A 15,666-nucleotide genomic window follows, 5' to 3' on the forward strand; every position below is an offset into this window, starting at 1 on the left:
CCTAGTTTTTTTTTAACTAAAATCAAACCAACAAAGTTAGGGTCCTTTTGGATGGGCGGTGTGTTTACCTGTGTTTAGTGTGAAAACAACAATTGTGGTGAGATTAGATACTGTAGCGATAGTATAGTGTGAGACAAAAAGAAAGTTAAATGCTCACACTAAAGATAAACGTCTATCCAAAGAGATAATTAATGTTTAATTTTGTTATAAATAAAATACAAAGAGAGACTTTAATCTAGTTTACATTCAAAGCACCTAAATAAGAATTAAGAAAGTAGAGTTTTTTTTTTCCTTCTTTTTTGAGATCCAACATTGTAAATTGAGCCTTGTTTTGAACACCAAAAATATATAAGATAGATTCTTTGTATAGATTAATATTAAACAAAAGACAAGTTTGCAACCAAAATGGGAGACCAAAGTGGGACAAAGACTGCCCAATTAGACCAACATTTTCTCCATTTAACCATGAAAGTTGGCACCTTTGGCACATTGTCTTTACCCTTTATATAATCCATAGCTTTTTAGGTCTCAAAGTACCCAAATTCAACACTTGTCAAATTCCCATTTGGGGATTCATGTAAATAAAAAAAGAAATTGGGAAAATTTTATACAAAGGTCCTTGTATTTTATGTTTTTGTTGGTTTTAGCCCTATACTATAATGATCATTTCCAATCTCTGTACTTATCAATTAATTCTAGTAAATAATTTGACGTGACTTGGGGTGGGTTTGGATGGGTGGTGGGTGCGGTGCGGTGTGTTTAGCTTACTTTTTATCTCACGCTACAGTACCGTTGCAGTATCTAATCTCACTACCACCGCTATTTTTACATTAACCGCAGGTAAACGCACCGCCCATACAAACCCACCTTGAATTTAATGTATGATAACATAACATATACAGATTAATAAATTTTGTATAGATGGAAAATTTTTTGTGTGTGTCAAGGTACATACCATGTCACTACATGTTAAAAAAAATGTCATTATTTGATGGAATTACCTTAAAAAAGGTTGGCTTTAGTACCAAAATATAAAAATATTCATTTCAAAAACTAGAGAAATTAGAAAGATCAAATTATAGTAAAGAGATTAAATTCGTAAAAAAAAATTAAATTATAGTAAAGGGATTCAATTCGTGAAAAATGCATAGTATGGAATTAATATAAAGAAAGTTAACCTCATGAGTATCGAAAATACACAGCTTGAGAGCTAGCGACACTAGAAATGATCAAATTATAGTAAATGGATTAAACTAGTTAAAATGCGAATTAATAGAAAGAAAGAAAGCCTCATGAGTATTGAAAATACACATTTTCGGAAACGACAAACACTAGAAATGATCAAATTATAGTAACATAACTAAATTCATAAAAGAACATATAATAAAAGGACCTCTTATATAATTTGACCAAAAGAATGAACCATGTGAAAGTTCAGTAGGCAAAGGAGAAAAAACAAATTGATAGTCAAAATAGATTAAGTAAAATAATATTTTAATTAATTAATTAATTAGTGTTTAGATAAACTTTAATTTCTACTTGATCACCTTTTTAACAGCTAAGGTCCACATGGAGCTTTACAAAGTGTTGAAAAGACTTGAACCTATGCATGGTTGGAAATGGCAATAACAAAACATAATAATCTTAAAATATAAGAACCCTAACATGGGATTTTGGGGGGTAAATTGATAATGGATGTAATAATTGTCTCAAATATATGTATGTAAAGTTGTGCTACTTATAAAGTAATCTCCATTACACCTTTTTATGAACTTGGATTAATCATGTATTATTATTATTATATTTCAACAATAATTGATCCATTACATTAAAGATAAAGAAAAGTAGTTATTTAACTCACAAGTTTTTTTTGAATCTTGTGTGTTGGTCCGATGGTTAAGATGTTCACCATCTCAGGTGTAGCCTGAGTTCAAGTCACGCTAATCGCGTTACTGTTAAGACTTTATTCTCCTCTTATAATTCACCAAAAAATAAACTTAGATGATTTTTCTAACCCCAATCATCAACTCACTAACACTAACAAGTTAAACATATATTTTATGAAATTAGTGCATATATATTGTAACACATCAAATTTCAAAAATAACAAAACTTAATGAATTCAATAGTTATTATTTGGTTAGGGCTAAACTTTTCAAATTCTAAAAGTACAGCGACCGGAAATGACCAAATTAAAGTACAAGTACTAAATCCACAACTTACGCAAAGTATAGGGTCTAATAGCAGAATTTGGAGATTTAATTAATAATCATTGGAACCTAGTCACATGAGTTGGCCAATACACTCAAAAACCAATGAGCAACACTACTATACTATAGACTAGCTAGGTCTCTCTCTCTCTCTCTATATATATATATATATTGTATTTGCCAGCTTATTAGTTGCATAGTTTAGCCATTGTTGAACAAATACAAAAGTTAAAAAAGAAAAGAGGGTTTAAAATTAATTAACCCCACCACATTATTATTATTATTATTATTATTATAAATCTCACATTAGATGACAAATCTAAGTAACATGAGAGTGTCCAAGATGTCATATATATAAACCCTAAACATCTCCATGTGGATTCTAACAACTGTTAAGCATTGTTCATTGGTGTTCTACAATGGACCCTAGGATTTCATTCTCTAATGATTTTGCGGATGTAGGGATCAAGTATGAGAACAACTATTACAGGGAAGCTCCGGTATCGTCGTCGGAGTTCGAATTCTCCGTTAAAAACTACGCTATGATACCGGCGGACGAGATCTTCTTCAAGGGTGTGTTGTTGCCTTTGAAAGGTGATAATGAACATGGAAGGAAGTTGACTTTACGAGATACGCTGCTCGTGGATGACGGTGATAATGGCGGCGGTTCGTTCCGGCGGAAGGGTTCGGGGTGGTGGAAAGAGAGGTTGGGGTTGAAAAAGGCTAATGTGGTGAGTAAAAAGAGGGAGAGAAATGAAGGTATCCATGGTGAACATATTATTAGCAAATGAAGCAAAAGAAGATTAAGTGAGACTAGATAGGGTGTTTTGCAATAATTATGTGTGTTTTAATGATATGTTTTGGTTGTAGGGAAGGGAAGTGCCATTGAAGCCTTAGAGAGATGATGTAATTTGGGGTGTCAAAGCTAACTATGTATAGGGGTGGAATACAAGGAGAACAAATCCTTTGCAATTCAATGGTTTTTTTTAAAGGTTTTGGAGTGTTTCTCCCTGTCCTGTACTGTAGTATTTTTGTCTTTCATTTTGATTATGTATAAATTTGTCTGCATTTTTAGGGTTCTTCACTTACAATCCATGTAATTCTATTTGTCTTGTTTCTATATTTTTCAATTTTCAGATTTTTGTTTTCTTCTTCAATTTAGCTCATCTAATCTGGGTGTTGGGCTTTTTCTGTTAAAAAGAAGCCAACAAATGGAAACTAGGATGGTAACGAGGTGAGCCGGTTTTTTTGCTTACTCTTCCTCAACTTAATTTTCACTTATACATGCTATCAAACTTATTATTTAGTCATCCTCTTCGTCTCCATTCCAAATTTTACAAAATGTTATATAAAAACCCCAAATCCACCAATCCCAACCCCCATCAAATCGGCTTCTTTTTTCTTCAAGTTGGGGTCAGATTGAGAATAAAACCCTCCACCCAAATTATTTGCAAAATTACCCCTCTATACATATCTAATTTGTTTTCCAAGCCCCCTCTCTTGCTCTCTTTTCAATTTATTTCACAAGTCCCTTCTCTTTGTAAGGAACCTTTGTTGTTTCTTTTTTCTTGTATGCTGTAATTGTAAATCACAACTATTCCACAGGTGAATCATCAAGCAAATCTAATAAAAAATTGGTATTACAAAACTTTTTTTTTTATTAATCACATTTTCACACAAATTTAAAAATATTTTAAAAATGGCTGAATTCATGGGAGTCAAGTATACTATTATTTTAGGAGTATGAGGTTAAAGCGAGTTAAATTCTTTTAAAACCAAGCAAGCTCAATGCAGGCCAAAAAACCATCCCACCCATTCCCATCACAATATTTTTATATTAATTTCTATAAAACTAAATCAAATATTATAATATTCTTATAAAATTAAGAAATTATTATAAAATTAAAAGAGATGCAATAAATATATTAGTACCCAAACCCAAATTTTCAAAATAAAAAACTAATTGATTTTTTTTTGTTTTTGCGATCCCTACATGTTCATGTTAGGGGTGCTTGAGGTTCATCCCATAATTCATTTGATATTTAAGAAGGTAAGAGAAGATTAGATTTGAAGGTTGTAATAATATATATAGATTAATTTGGGCATCCTATAAATCTAATATATTTCCGATAAATAGGTAAAAAGCAAAGACAGACATTCTTTGAAAGAGGAATTCAAATTGCTTCCTTTTTCTTTCTTTCTTTTTTCTTTTCTGAATAACAAATATGCAATGAATTTATTTACAACACAAAACAGAAGCAATATGCACAGTGCACACAGCACACCTCACTGTTTTTAGTGGGAAAGACCATCACTATAGGAAAGCTAATACTTTGCTTATAATTACTGATATACATAATTACATTTTTGTACAAAACTTACCGCCGGAATCCGATTCCGACGAAAAAAGAATCAGTGTAATGGCCTTGATTAACTGTATACCTGGAACAAGCAGATTACATTTAAAAAAAAAAATCAGGCATTGCACAATTTATGAAACCGGTTAAGCAAAGCCGAGCTAATAGGGTCAGGGCAGTAATTTAGCTAGTGACAGCGGACCATAAACCCAATAGAATAATTACAGTAAATGAATATTACTATTTTAAGAGGCTCACTCAACTTACATGAAAAGTCGAACTCTCGCCAGCGAAAAGTCGAGGTACATGACAATCCGTGTTCTCCTCGAGGAAAGAACACTCTTTGATCCATCACAACAATCCTGAGTATCGATAAGAAAATGAAACAAGTAGCTGAAAATTTCTTTTGATGCGCAAATAGTTGACCAATAGAAAATTTTGAACCGTAGCAAGGTGAAAATACCAGAAGTGACACTGTTGCTTGCAAGATTAATTTGGATCCTGTGGCAGAGTGGGACCAAAATATTTCTCCATCGACTCTTTCTTGCGTTCAGGATCAAGGCTGCAACCAAAGATACCATCATAAGTTATTTACTCCAGATTTAAAATGTCGCTTGGAAATCATTTTGTCAGAACAACTAAAAAAAAAGGAATGAATAAGTGACAAATGGAGGAGAGCAGTGTATTGCACTCGCACAACCAGAAGCTGGAGTAAAATGATTTATTCATTTGTCATGAGAAACCATGGCTCCTTCATTATAATCCTAGATAAATTACCTATTTCTGAGTCCAAGGAGAGCACAGTGTATTGCACTTGCACAACCGGAAGCTGGCGCTATAGCAGCAGTAGGAACTGCCCTAACAGCAGTTGCCAGAGCAGAACTTGCACTGGCTCCTCGTTGGTATTTTTTCAAAGGTTTCTGAACCAAAGCAGAAGCAGATTTCCCAAGCCCGTTACTGATGCTCTCATAAGCCTGCCAAATTTCGACCATCAAAAACTTTGAAATATAATTTGCTCAGAGCATGTATCAACTTTTAGTGTCACACTTTAAGACTAGAAAACATATATCTCAATATTAAAAAGGGTGAATGGGTTCACCTGAAGACAAGGATCTAGTACTGCTCACCTGTTGTATTCCTTGTTGGGCATCTTTAGGATGATTATGCCTAACATTTGTCTTTTTCTTCGTCTTTGACTTGCCTTGTGAAGACCATGATACAGGTGGAGGAATATTTGTGAACATATACTCAGCCTGAAGCAGAATGTCACGAGTCCCTGCTGCCAAATGCACACCAAGTCCAACAGCTTCAAGTGATATACTTCGAAGGAATGCCATTGTACCTGAATTGCACATCTTAGCTTGCACGCAAGGGCAAAATTTGCTTAAACAAGCAAGAGTGAAGAAATTTTGCTTAAACAACCTACCTCTTTGCATTCCCTTCAGTACCCTCTGATCTTTTCTATAGCTCTCAAGTGGCAAGGAAACCAGCTTTGCAGCAGCAGCACCAACAGCAACCAAAGATTGGACGGTAGGAAAGCCACACAATACTTTATGAATCTATGTTAAGGAAAAGGAGAAGCATATCATGAATAAACATTTGCAAGATGGCAAACAAAATTCTCTCAATAAACATCCAGAAGGTTGGTATACCTGATTTTGAGAAATATCTTCCAACCACTCCCCGATAATTGTTTCACAAACACTGCCCCACCCATAGACACCAACAGCATGAACGTGTTTAAGTTCTAGCTCAATTCCCTGCATCAAAATCTTGTTTCAATAAGAAAGACATACCACACATAACCTTGCACAGTTGAAAGTCTACGCACATGTATGATGGGAAAGAGAGAAAGTCAAATGCATTTTAGTTATCAAGGTGCTGCAGGTGTAAGTTCAAATCACGAGAGAGCCATTATAGGCATATTACCAAATAAAACTACAAAACATGAGAATGCAATGAGGAACAGCGGTAACATCAAATCTACAAAGATAATGCATAATCTTGGCAACTAATTTAAGAACAAGAGGAGAACATTCTTAATCAGTTGGCAACTAATTTATGAACATGAGGATAAGGGAACATCACTAATCGGTTGGCAACTAATTTTGAGCTTGAAAGTAGGGAAACATTGTTAATCAGTTGGAAACTAATTTAGGAACATGTGACATATCTCGGCAGCAGCCAGAAGTACTATGAGATGTAACCATTACAACGAATAAGTAGATAGCAGAAGTTGTATTATTTTTGCAATTCCAGTAAAAAGAACAATGAAACAAAATGCCACGTAGAAAGCACAATCCACAACATTCTTTTAAACAGAATTAAATAAGCAAATGAAAATAGAAATTTAGAAGCAGTTCTCTTGATCTTAATAAATATTATTTATGGGATGACATAAAAAGCAGTGGAACTACATAAGTAGGAGGTCTAGCACGTGTTTGGAACAATAAGAAACTAGACTAGGAGGCTTAATAGGACCAGAACAGAAATCATGACACAATGCCACTGAAATCATGCAGCACAAAACGTGAAGCCAACTATTGTCCTACTTTATTCATAGTTTAATTAGAAGATACAAATTATTCAAAAGAAAAAGAGACAAAAACAAAAGAAAAGACAAAAAGCAACATCAAATGTAGCATTGGGACATGCATAATGAAATTGCAGAAAAATGATAATAGGAGGAAATAGTTCACCTTCCATGGAACAAAGTTTACAAGTTCCGCATATTTACCACCTTTCAGTGCAGCTAGATCAACATGGTGAGGACTATAGTCAACTCGAACAATAATGGGCCAAATATCAAACTTCTGTAACAAAATTTCCTCATTCAGTACACTAAATTAAGTAGACAAATAGATACATAAATAAATAATCCAACCAATAAACTCAAGTTATGCTGCTCATAGATTATCCAACAATAACTATATTATATATCAGCCCTGAAACACAACACTATTCATCAAATCCATACCAGAATAGTATCAGAAAACAAATAATGCCAAAAGGAGAAAGATAGGAAAACAAATTGGCTCGCCAACTGTCCTACCAAAACTAGAATCATATGCTAATAAGTGTTCATAAATTTGGATACCAACTGTGCAATTGCTACACCAATCACCAAGATGCCAACACACCAAAAAAAAGTGCTGAAAATGCAGATCCAAGTTAAAAGTGACTCAAGAACATGCAATAAAAATATAAAGCCACACTTGCCTGAAAATAAGGTAGCAATGCCTCATTTGCAATGGCATGGCCAGCAAGATTATGGCTCTTCTTCACCAACAAATCAGTATCTGGAGGATAGCTAGTAGTCTGATCAAGTGATGTGCTTTTTTCACCAAAAAAGCTGATGAGAAAATCAAGTTGGCTTTGATGAAGCTGTAACCGCATAGGAAGGAGGGCAATGCGTAACCTGCAAGTAAACAAAAGCAACAGCAAAGTTGCATAGCCATAAGAAAGTGACAGAAATTCAGAAACAGAAAAACAGCAAGCAGAATAGTGACAACTAAGAGTGATTCTAATATTTACTTCAGTTATAAATTGCGTCCAACACAAAAATAATTACAGTGAAACCTATGGTGGCAGCAATAGTTTTAATAATACAAACTTTTTCCTTCTGAATAGAAATGGTAAGCAAAGCAAGGCTCCAAGAAAATGCCGCTAAAAACTCAAAAAACTACATTATAGAACATAAAAATATTGACTACTGAGTATATAATATGTAATAGCATGAGGCAGTTATTTAGATCCGAATCAGATCAGTATCTAAAGTTCTGAGCAGATGGAGCTAGACATGTGAGTGACAAACCATTTCAAAACCTAAACTGCGAAAAACAAAATGACCAATTCTACTAGAATACTAGTCCTCCCAGTCAAAAACAAACAACTGAAATGATAAATTAATTTAGATCATGCATATGGGCAGCGCTTTTCATGGAAAGGACAACACATAATTTCCCTCACTGCTTATGGAACCCTCACAAGAAAAGATTCAGTGCTAATTTTCATTTATTCAGAAATATATATAAAGCAGTAAGAATACCGGTATTCCTCAAGAGGTGTAGAAGGATCTGGTCTTACAGCCTCTAGGTCCAGTTTGAATGCCTTTGAAGAGGATTCCCTAGGATGATCTTTTGAATCGTAGTATCTTAGCACCTACAAGTTAAGCAAGGATTAGAGAAATTCAAATTTTTTTATCATATAGGAGAGGTAACGAACTAGAAATAAAAGTAAAATAGTAACGTGAACATTACCAGTTTCCAAGGTGCATCTGTGCTCTTGTCATAGAGATGAAAATCATGGACTGAAAGAGAAAGTTTGGACACAGAAACTCCGCCAGGTGTGAATATGTCATATTGAAATTCCAACCCAGATACTGCAAGCTCTAGACATACAGTTCTATCCCTTCCAAGAATATTATTGGAACACATGTTACTCTTTCTAGTTTTGTGCCAGTCCAACCCAGCATGCATTCTCCATCTTACATTAATGTTCTTAAGGAGTACACGTCCTATGATGTTTACTGTATTATCAGGTACACCAGAGTCATGATATGAAAGCTGGCCTTCCACAATTGGTTTCAAACCAGCTTGACCACTTGGTTCTGAAATGTGATTTTCTACAATTCTTAAAGAAGCATCTTCATACCATCCACTGTTCCCTCTTCCAAGATCTCCCTCCCCCATATCTATGGATCTGTATTTCAGGACCTCATGAGAAGATTTTAGTCCTGTAGATAATTCTGTAAGGGGGCGTAACTCAGATAGACAGTAACTTTCTATTAGTTCAGGGAAGCAACCTGGTTCTAGAAAGGAAGTTTGGCTACTTTCAAGACCTATCCCATTAAAAGGTAGATCGCGAGAAAACATCTCAGCATTTTCAAAGCTTAAGCTACAAGCTTCTTCAGTAACATGTTCCTCAAGGGGAAGGTGAAACTCTACCTCAGAAGAACTGAACTGGAAGGTCTCCTTTCTATCCAAGTAAAATGCATCTTCAGATATCTCATCCATCAAGCCAGCCACCCCACATTTACCCTCTAACTCTACAGTAGCAGTATGAATTTGAGAAGATGGGCTAATGTCCGAATTTAGGTCTCTACTTTTCTCATCAGTCCTCTGTTGTGCCATCTGATAATTATTCCACCGTGTTTGTAAGTGCACAATAGACTCCTCCACATCAGGGGCAAATAACTGTTGGAATTGAGCGGCCAGGCGAATCAAACCAGATGTGGTGTCATGGCAGGTTTCAACATAAATTTGAGAATTAGAACACTCTACCATCCACAGAAGGCCATTGCTACAGTTAGTTTTTACAACAGCTTCAATAAGTGCCTCTCGAGCAACTTTAACATAACCACCCCCATTAAGTTGTTCGGCACTATAAGAATCCCCAAGTTTGTCGCACTCAAAGACTTCACAAAGAAGAAGACCTAGATCTTGCACTCTAATTTTATATTCATTATCTAGGGAATCTGCCACCATTGAATTTGAAAGACAGAAGGTAGATGCAGCTAGCAGACAAGCTACATAAGGTTCAGACATGTCTTCTTTGCCATTTGAAGAAGCAGAATTTGAGTCAAGAACTTCACTATGAACAGTCAAGTTCTTTAAGTGGGGTTCATAACTCACAGCAATATCAACCAATTTAAGAACAAATGAAGCTCGGCGAGGGGGGGTGTCTAAATCTCCCTTTGGTAAATTATGCTCAACAGATTGTTCAGGATCCACTGAAGGCAAGCTGAAAAAGGAGCATATGACATCCATCCAGTCCAAACGACCACCTACAGCAACAATTGTGCTGCACCTCACAGTTATAGATGTAAAATCTTGGCAGCTCTCTGGCTCCCAGAAGTTTACAATATCTAAACCAGCTAACCTAGAAGATAAAGCATTTGAACCTCCTCCATCACCACGTTTCATTGCAGAATCACTACATGAGATTAAAAGAAACTCCTGATTTTGAACCCCAGAGATTGAACCCCATAATGTACCCTCACTGTGGGTTAACCATAGAAAACTGGAACCTCTAATACCACCAATATTTGAGACAGATAGTAAATTGAATTTCTGAATGTTCAGTCTCAGACAACCCCATGAACCTGGAAGTTCACTCTGCATGGGAGCTTTCACATTTTCAACTGCATCTGGTTTGATTGAAATTTCTAGAGAATCGCATTCCAGAAGAACTGATGTTTGAGGCATTGAATCCTCTTCTTTGGTACCAGTTGCATCACATGAGAAACACGATAATCCAGTAATAATCTGTTTTAAAAGGTTATGCAAGCCACTATACTGTGAACTGTCTAGGTCAACCATAACAGAAGACAAATGAATGTGAGCAAAGCATGTTGTGCTAAAAATTATCTCCTGGCGGGTTTGAACACTTAGATCATCAAGATCTTTCACAGTGGTAACAGTCGCAAACTCATAACCTTTTCCTATGTATTTATTTCCACTCCTGCTTTCTTCTTGTGTCGCTAAGAACTTGGCTTTCTCTGCTATCCAAAGGCCAGTCACAGGACCCTCCTGCCAAAAGATACTAATGAAGGAAAGACACCCACTCCCGTTGCTGACAGAAAGAATCTTTTGAGAAGAAAATTTATGCCTCTGCATGCCACCATAGTCAATTCCACTACCATCTTTATGAGCAGATATGACTGAGTATAAGCAAAGATTACCAAAGTTCAGATGCAAAGAACGTGTGCCAGCTGAGGGAAATTGTTTCTGCAGACTTCCATCAAGATGTGGACTATTGTCTTGCATTCCACCCTTGGACGGTGATGGTGAAGAAATATCAAGAACAATAAATTGATCCCATGAAGTGTATCTTCCATCATCATCATCATCACTCTTAAAAGGGAAACAGAGAATTACTCTTGCATCGGAGATTAATATGTTGCCTCGTAACGTTTCTGCCGAAGACAAGGTTGTAATGCAAGTGCTAGAACTTCTTTTAACACGAGGATGAGATGATTCAGAATTCTCATAGCAAGCATCATATGAGACTTTTTTGTTATTACCTATTTCAGTAGATTTTCCAACTTCCTTCAAGAGCTCCGATAACATTTTTAGCAATGAGAAGTTAAACCAAAAAGTTAGAGGTGGCAGTTTCAGTGAGAAAGAAGTTTGCCCCGAAAACCCACCACCAGATGAACTAGACCTCACAGTACATTGGCAGTGAGTGACCCCAGAGGTTGTAAACAACACAATTTTGACCATATCACCGTTGCCTCTGAGTGGAAAATCAGTAGAAACTAACTCGCGGAATACACCTGAAGATTGATCTCCCGTAGATGAGGAAAACAGAGGAAGAGCATGGTGAACCTCATCTTGCAGATTTCTGATTTTAAAGGTTTTACTGTCAACGTTACTGCTACCATCCCCTCCATCCTTGCAGAAGAAATAATCAGCAGCTTCAACATGCACCAGTGTTCCTTCAAACCTCATTTCTTGAGGACATACCTGTTAAGCTCACGCATATTTCAAATTAGTGTTGTTCTGTCATGAAGAACAAACATAAAATTATGTTTCAAAAATAAGACGGAACAGAAAAGGACCTCTCCAAACAAAATATTACCTGCACGAGAACAGAGATATCCCTGCATTCTATGCCCAAATAATGAATGTTTGAACTGAGATCTATTAGATCACACAAAAGATCCAGATCTTCATCATGAAAGGACAACACAATAGAAATTCCAGCAAAGGCTGCTTTAAGATTAGTTTGAACATGCTGCTGTTCTGTTTAGAAACAAGGAAAAGCACATGTCAAACCAAATTACACAGGCCAAAGCCTGAAATACTTGTTTATCAGGAAGTACAAGAAACAACAATGACAATAACAAAGTTCCCACTACTTCGGTGACAAGTGTCAATTATATTGATCAAATTATGCTCTGAAGCCTCTATTTATGACCGTATGTGAGCACCAAGATCAAATCTCCATCATGCTCAAAGTGGGTTAATACCTCCTGGACGTTAACCAGAGGTCTTCCTTTCATACACCAACAAGCACTGTTGATTAAAACAGGATGTATGTAACCCTAACTTATTTGGCTCTTTCTTTCCTACAAAGAATTATTCCTTAAATCCCTTAACCTGTTCTAAAAGAATTGAATTTCAATCAGGCACAATGGAAGAGGAAAACAGAGCACATACCAGAAGGAATATGCAAAGATCCAGATGCAAGGCTGGAAGCAGCAGTTATTGCACTGAAAACAGAGCATGTCCAGTTCCACATTCCACTACTTCCCAAAGCTGATTGTGAATTTCTCATTCCATCAAAACACTCAAAAAATTGGTCCACACTATGAAGAGGCAAGAAACTCAATAGGTTAGAAGAATCGCATTTGAAAAGATTACAATGCATAATCTTAGGAGGTAAGTTTCAGCATTAAATTCTCCCTCATTCATATTTCATACTCAGTAATAGTCAATGCAGAACCATTGAAGCAATTTTTAGAAAATGTTCTTTAAGATTCGAATTAGAAATGCTTAAGATTTCTTTTTTATGAACAGAGATAACATGCGAAACAATGACAGTAAATACTACATGCAAGCTAGACGGTGCTTTTTTCTTTTTGTATTCTCTAAATTTTGTTACTCGTAGATATGATATATAGGTTTCTAAATAAAACCTTAGAAGCTTATGATATTAGTTCCTTTCAGAAAAACTCTTCATAAATTTTAATTGTGCAGAAACTGGGACCAACCTTGCACCAAAGTCAGCTTCTTCTCCAACACGGTCCCTCTTGTTTTTACCAATGGAAATTGGTACCCAATTAGGTATAAAACGCGAACCAGGTAGCAATACTTCATCGACAGATTCTTGAACACGCAAGGAAGTACAGTCTGCAGAAAACCTTCCATGATTTTCTACAACTTCATCAATGACAGCCATGGCAGAAGCATGTGCTGGTGATTGGAATTGAGAATTGGAATTTAAGTATATAGAGTCTGCTGTCTCATAGTGCATACTCTTCTCAACCTTGTCAAACTTCTTGCAAGTTTCCCATGAAAGTAAGAACCATTTAATTATGCTAGGTTGAAATCTTAATTCTACTGGATCAATAGAAACATCTGCATCCACTTTGCGAATGTCCAAGGAACCATTCTTCCAGGGAATGCTAAGCTTCAAATTCCCTGAAAATCCACCTCCTTTCCCTGACAGGATTCGAATAGCAGCATTTGATGGAGAACACGACTGCAATCCAGAAAAAGTCATTCCTGATGTGTGTGAAGCACAAGATTTATTGTCAACATCCTCCATCTGAAGAAGCTCAAGTGCAGCTCCATGGAATTTAACAAAGTTTGTAAGTTGGCTAATTCCAAGAAAACTGTGATCTCTATCTTCATCACCTAAACTAGCATCTTCAGAGACACAAGTTCCACATTCTATTTCTGATATCCGAAGCACCAAAGTCCTGTGGAAGCCCAGTTCTTCACCCTTCTCTAGAGATGGATCAAATGCAACTATTAACTTTTTAATCTTTACATTAAAGCTTGTAAGAAACCATTTTACCATCTTTGCAATTGTCTTTACACCTTCATGGACATTATCAGGATTCCTATGACTTCCTGCCATTTCATTTGAAAATTTCCCTAAGTCAGTGTAATTATAATCATTACCATCATCATTGGAACTACAAGTCTCATCTGCACTTGATAAATGATCCTCCGAGCAAGGGGCAAGCAACAGCTCAAGTTCATCAACCTCAACTTGACATCCTTTACCCTTCCAAGGCATTTTAACTAATAAAGAGCCTATAGACCCCTCTTTTATGACCAAAGATGCTGCTGGACCAATCTGGCAATCAAGCGCAGAAAGAGCAATATAACCATAAGAAAGCAACAGAATGCTAAAAATGTTTTTTTTTTTAATGTATGAGAATACTGCCCCTAGTTACACTGTGTTTCATTAATATTCTTGCCAAGAACCCCTAGTTACAAAGTCGCACTCAAAACCTACAGCCTAATATTGTCTATCAAATTTCAAAATAAAGCAATACGGAATTTACTTGATTACTGACTGTTTCGTATTTCTTCCTTTCCGTTTTCCTTGTTCAAATTTCGCACTACTTATAAATGTAAAAGCCCAAATATACAGCCATAGCACCCCGTATCACATTTTGCCAACAAAAAAAAACCCATAATTTAAATTTTAATCATAATCAAGCATTTTTACTCTCATAATTCATTACAAGTTTTGAAATAAACCAATAAAAAAATACAAAGCGTACCTTCCGATTAAGATAATCGACGTTGAGGACGAGGTCAGAGAGCTGGATGGTGCCTTCTGTAAGCTGAACATCGAGTTGGTCCAAATCAATATCCCCTAAAATAAATTGTCCAAGCTTCTTCTTCAGCAAAAATTTAAACACTCTCTTCACCGCCCACCGGGAAACCACCGCCTCAGCCGATTTCGCAAAATTATTCCACGCGCCAAACATCTCGTCCTTTCCTCAATTCGCCGCCGTTTCAATCCAAATTCGCAGCGAATTGGTCAAACCAAGAGAGTTTCTTTCTCTTTTTTTTCCCCTTTCTCGGTCTAGGGTGAAATTAGGGTTTGGAAACGGTGAATTATGTGCTCGTGATGGAAGATTGTGACTTCCATCTAGAGCGCGAAAGCGAAGAGAAATAAAATCGGGGATTTTCGTGAGAGAAAATTTTTTTTTTAAAAAAAGATTCAATTCAAAGGGATTTTGATTGATTTTTGGATGAAAATTCAATGATTTTGCGTTGCTATTTTTGAGAATCGGAGACGTACCTGTCGCTTTCGGACGTGCAATTTGTAAAAATCCAGCTGTTTTGTGCACACATGCAAAATTTCATTTTAGGGTAATTATTTTATGGGCTGCCTGCGGAACCATAGTTGAAGTTGCGTGTAAAATTCCCAGTTTTTATATATAAAATATTGATGTTAAAAGGTTAATTACACCATAAATCCTCTAACTATAGTTTAGATTTTGAATTGGTATTAAACTTCAAGGTGTTTTAATTGAGTTCTCAAAGTATCAATATAGTATCGATCATGTTCTTCCGTGAGTCTATCTGTTAGCTTGTATATTAAATATCAGCTCAAATATGACGTTAAAA

At 36.0% G+C, this 15,666-nt stretch overlaps 2 protein-coding genes across 3 annotated transcripts; one reads left to right on the forward strand and one right to left on the reverse strand.

Annotated features, from left to right (window-relative positions):
* Window positions 1–2,554: 2,554 nt before the first annotated feature.
* LOC107908188 (uncharacterized) lies at window positions 2,555–3,294 on the forward strand. Its single transcript, XM_016835434.2, has one exon. The coding sequence runs from the start codon at window positions 2,630–2,632 to the stop codon at window positions 2,999–3,001; it is 372 nt and encodes a 123-aa protein (XP_016690923.1). The 5' UTR covers window positions 2,555–2,629; the 3' UTR covers window positions 3,002–3,294.
* Window positions 3,295–4,370: 1,076 nt separating this feature from the next.
* LOC107908909 (autophagy-related protein 2) lies at window positions 4,371–15,444 on the reverse strand. Of its 2 annotated transcripts, XM_016836202.2 has the most exons (15): window positions 14,811–15,444; window positions 13,284–14,377; window positions 12,730–12,878; window positions 12,149–12,312; window positions 8,827–12,033; window positions 8,616–8,728; window positions 7,787–7,985; window positions 7,267–7,380; window positions 6,220–6,327; window positions 5,994–6,126; window positions 5,695–5,909; window positions 5,345–5,541; window positions 5,031–5,129; window positions 4,835–4,929; window positions 4,371–4,652 (listed from the first exon to the last, which is right to left on the reverse strand). In XM_016836202.2, the coding sequence occupies exons 1-13, from the start codon at window positions 15,018–15,020 to the stop codon at window positions 5,057–5,059; spliced, it is 5,976 nt and encodes a 1,991-aa protein (XP_016691691.2). In that variant the 5' UTR covers window positions 15,021–15,444; the 3' UTR covers window positions 4,371–4,652; window positions 4,835–4,929; window positions 5,031–5,056. The 2 variants fall into 2 exon arrangements, with proteins under 2 accessions (XP_016691691.2, XP_040945141.1); XM_041089207.1 differs by lacking the exons at window positions 4,371–4,652; window positions 4,835–4,929; window positions 5,031–5,129 and having other exon boundaries at window positions 5,480–5,541; window positions 5,667–5,909; window positions 14,811–15,412.
* Window positions 15,445–15,666: the final 222 nt, after the last annotated feature.

This window comes from Gossypium hirsutum, chromosome D02 (genome assembly GCF_007990345.1).
Source record: "Gossypium hirsutum isolate 1008001.06 chromosome D02, Gossypium_hirsutum_v2.1, whole genome shotgun sequence".
NCBI lineage: Eukaryota > Viridiplantae > Streptophyta > Magnoliopsida > Malvales > Malvaceae > Gossypium > Gossypium hirsutum.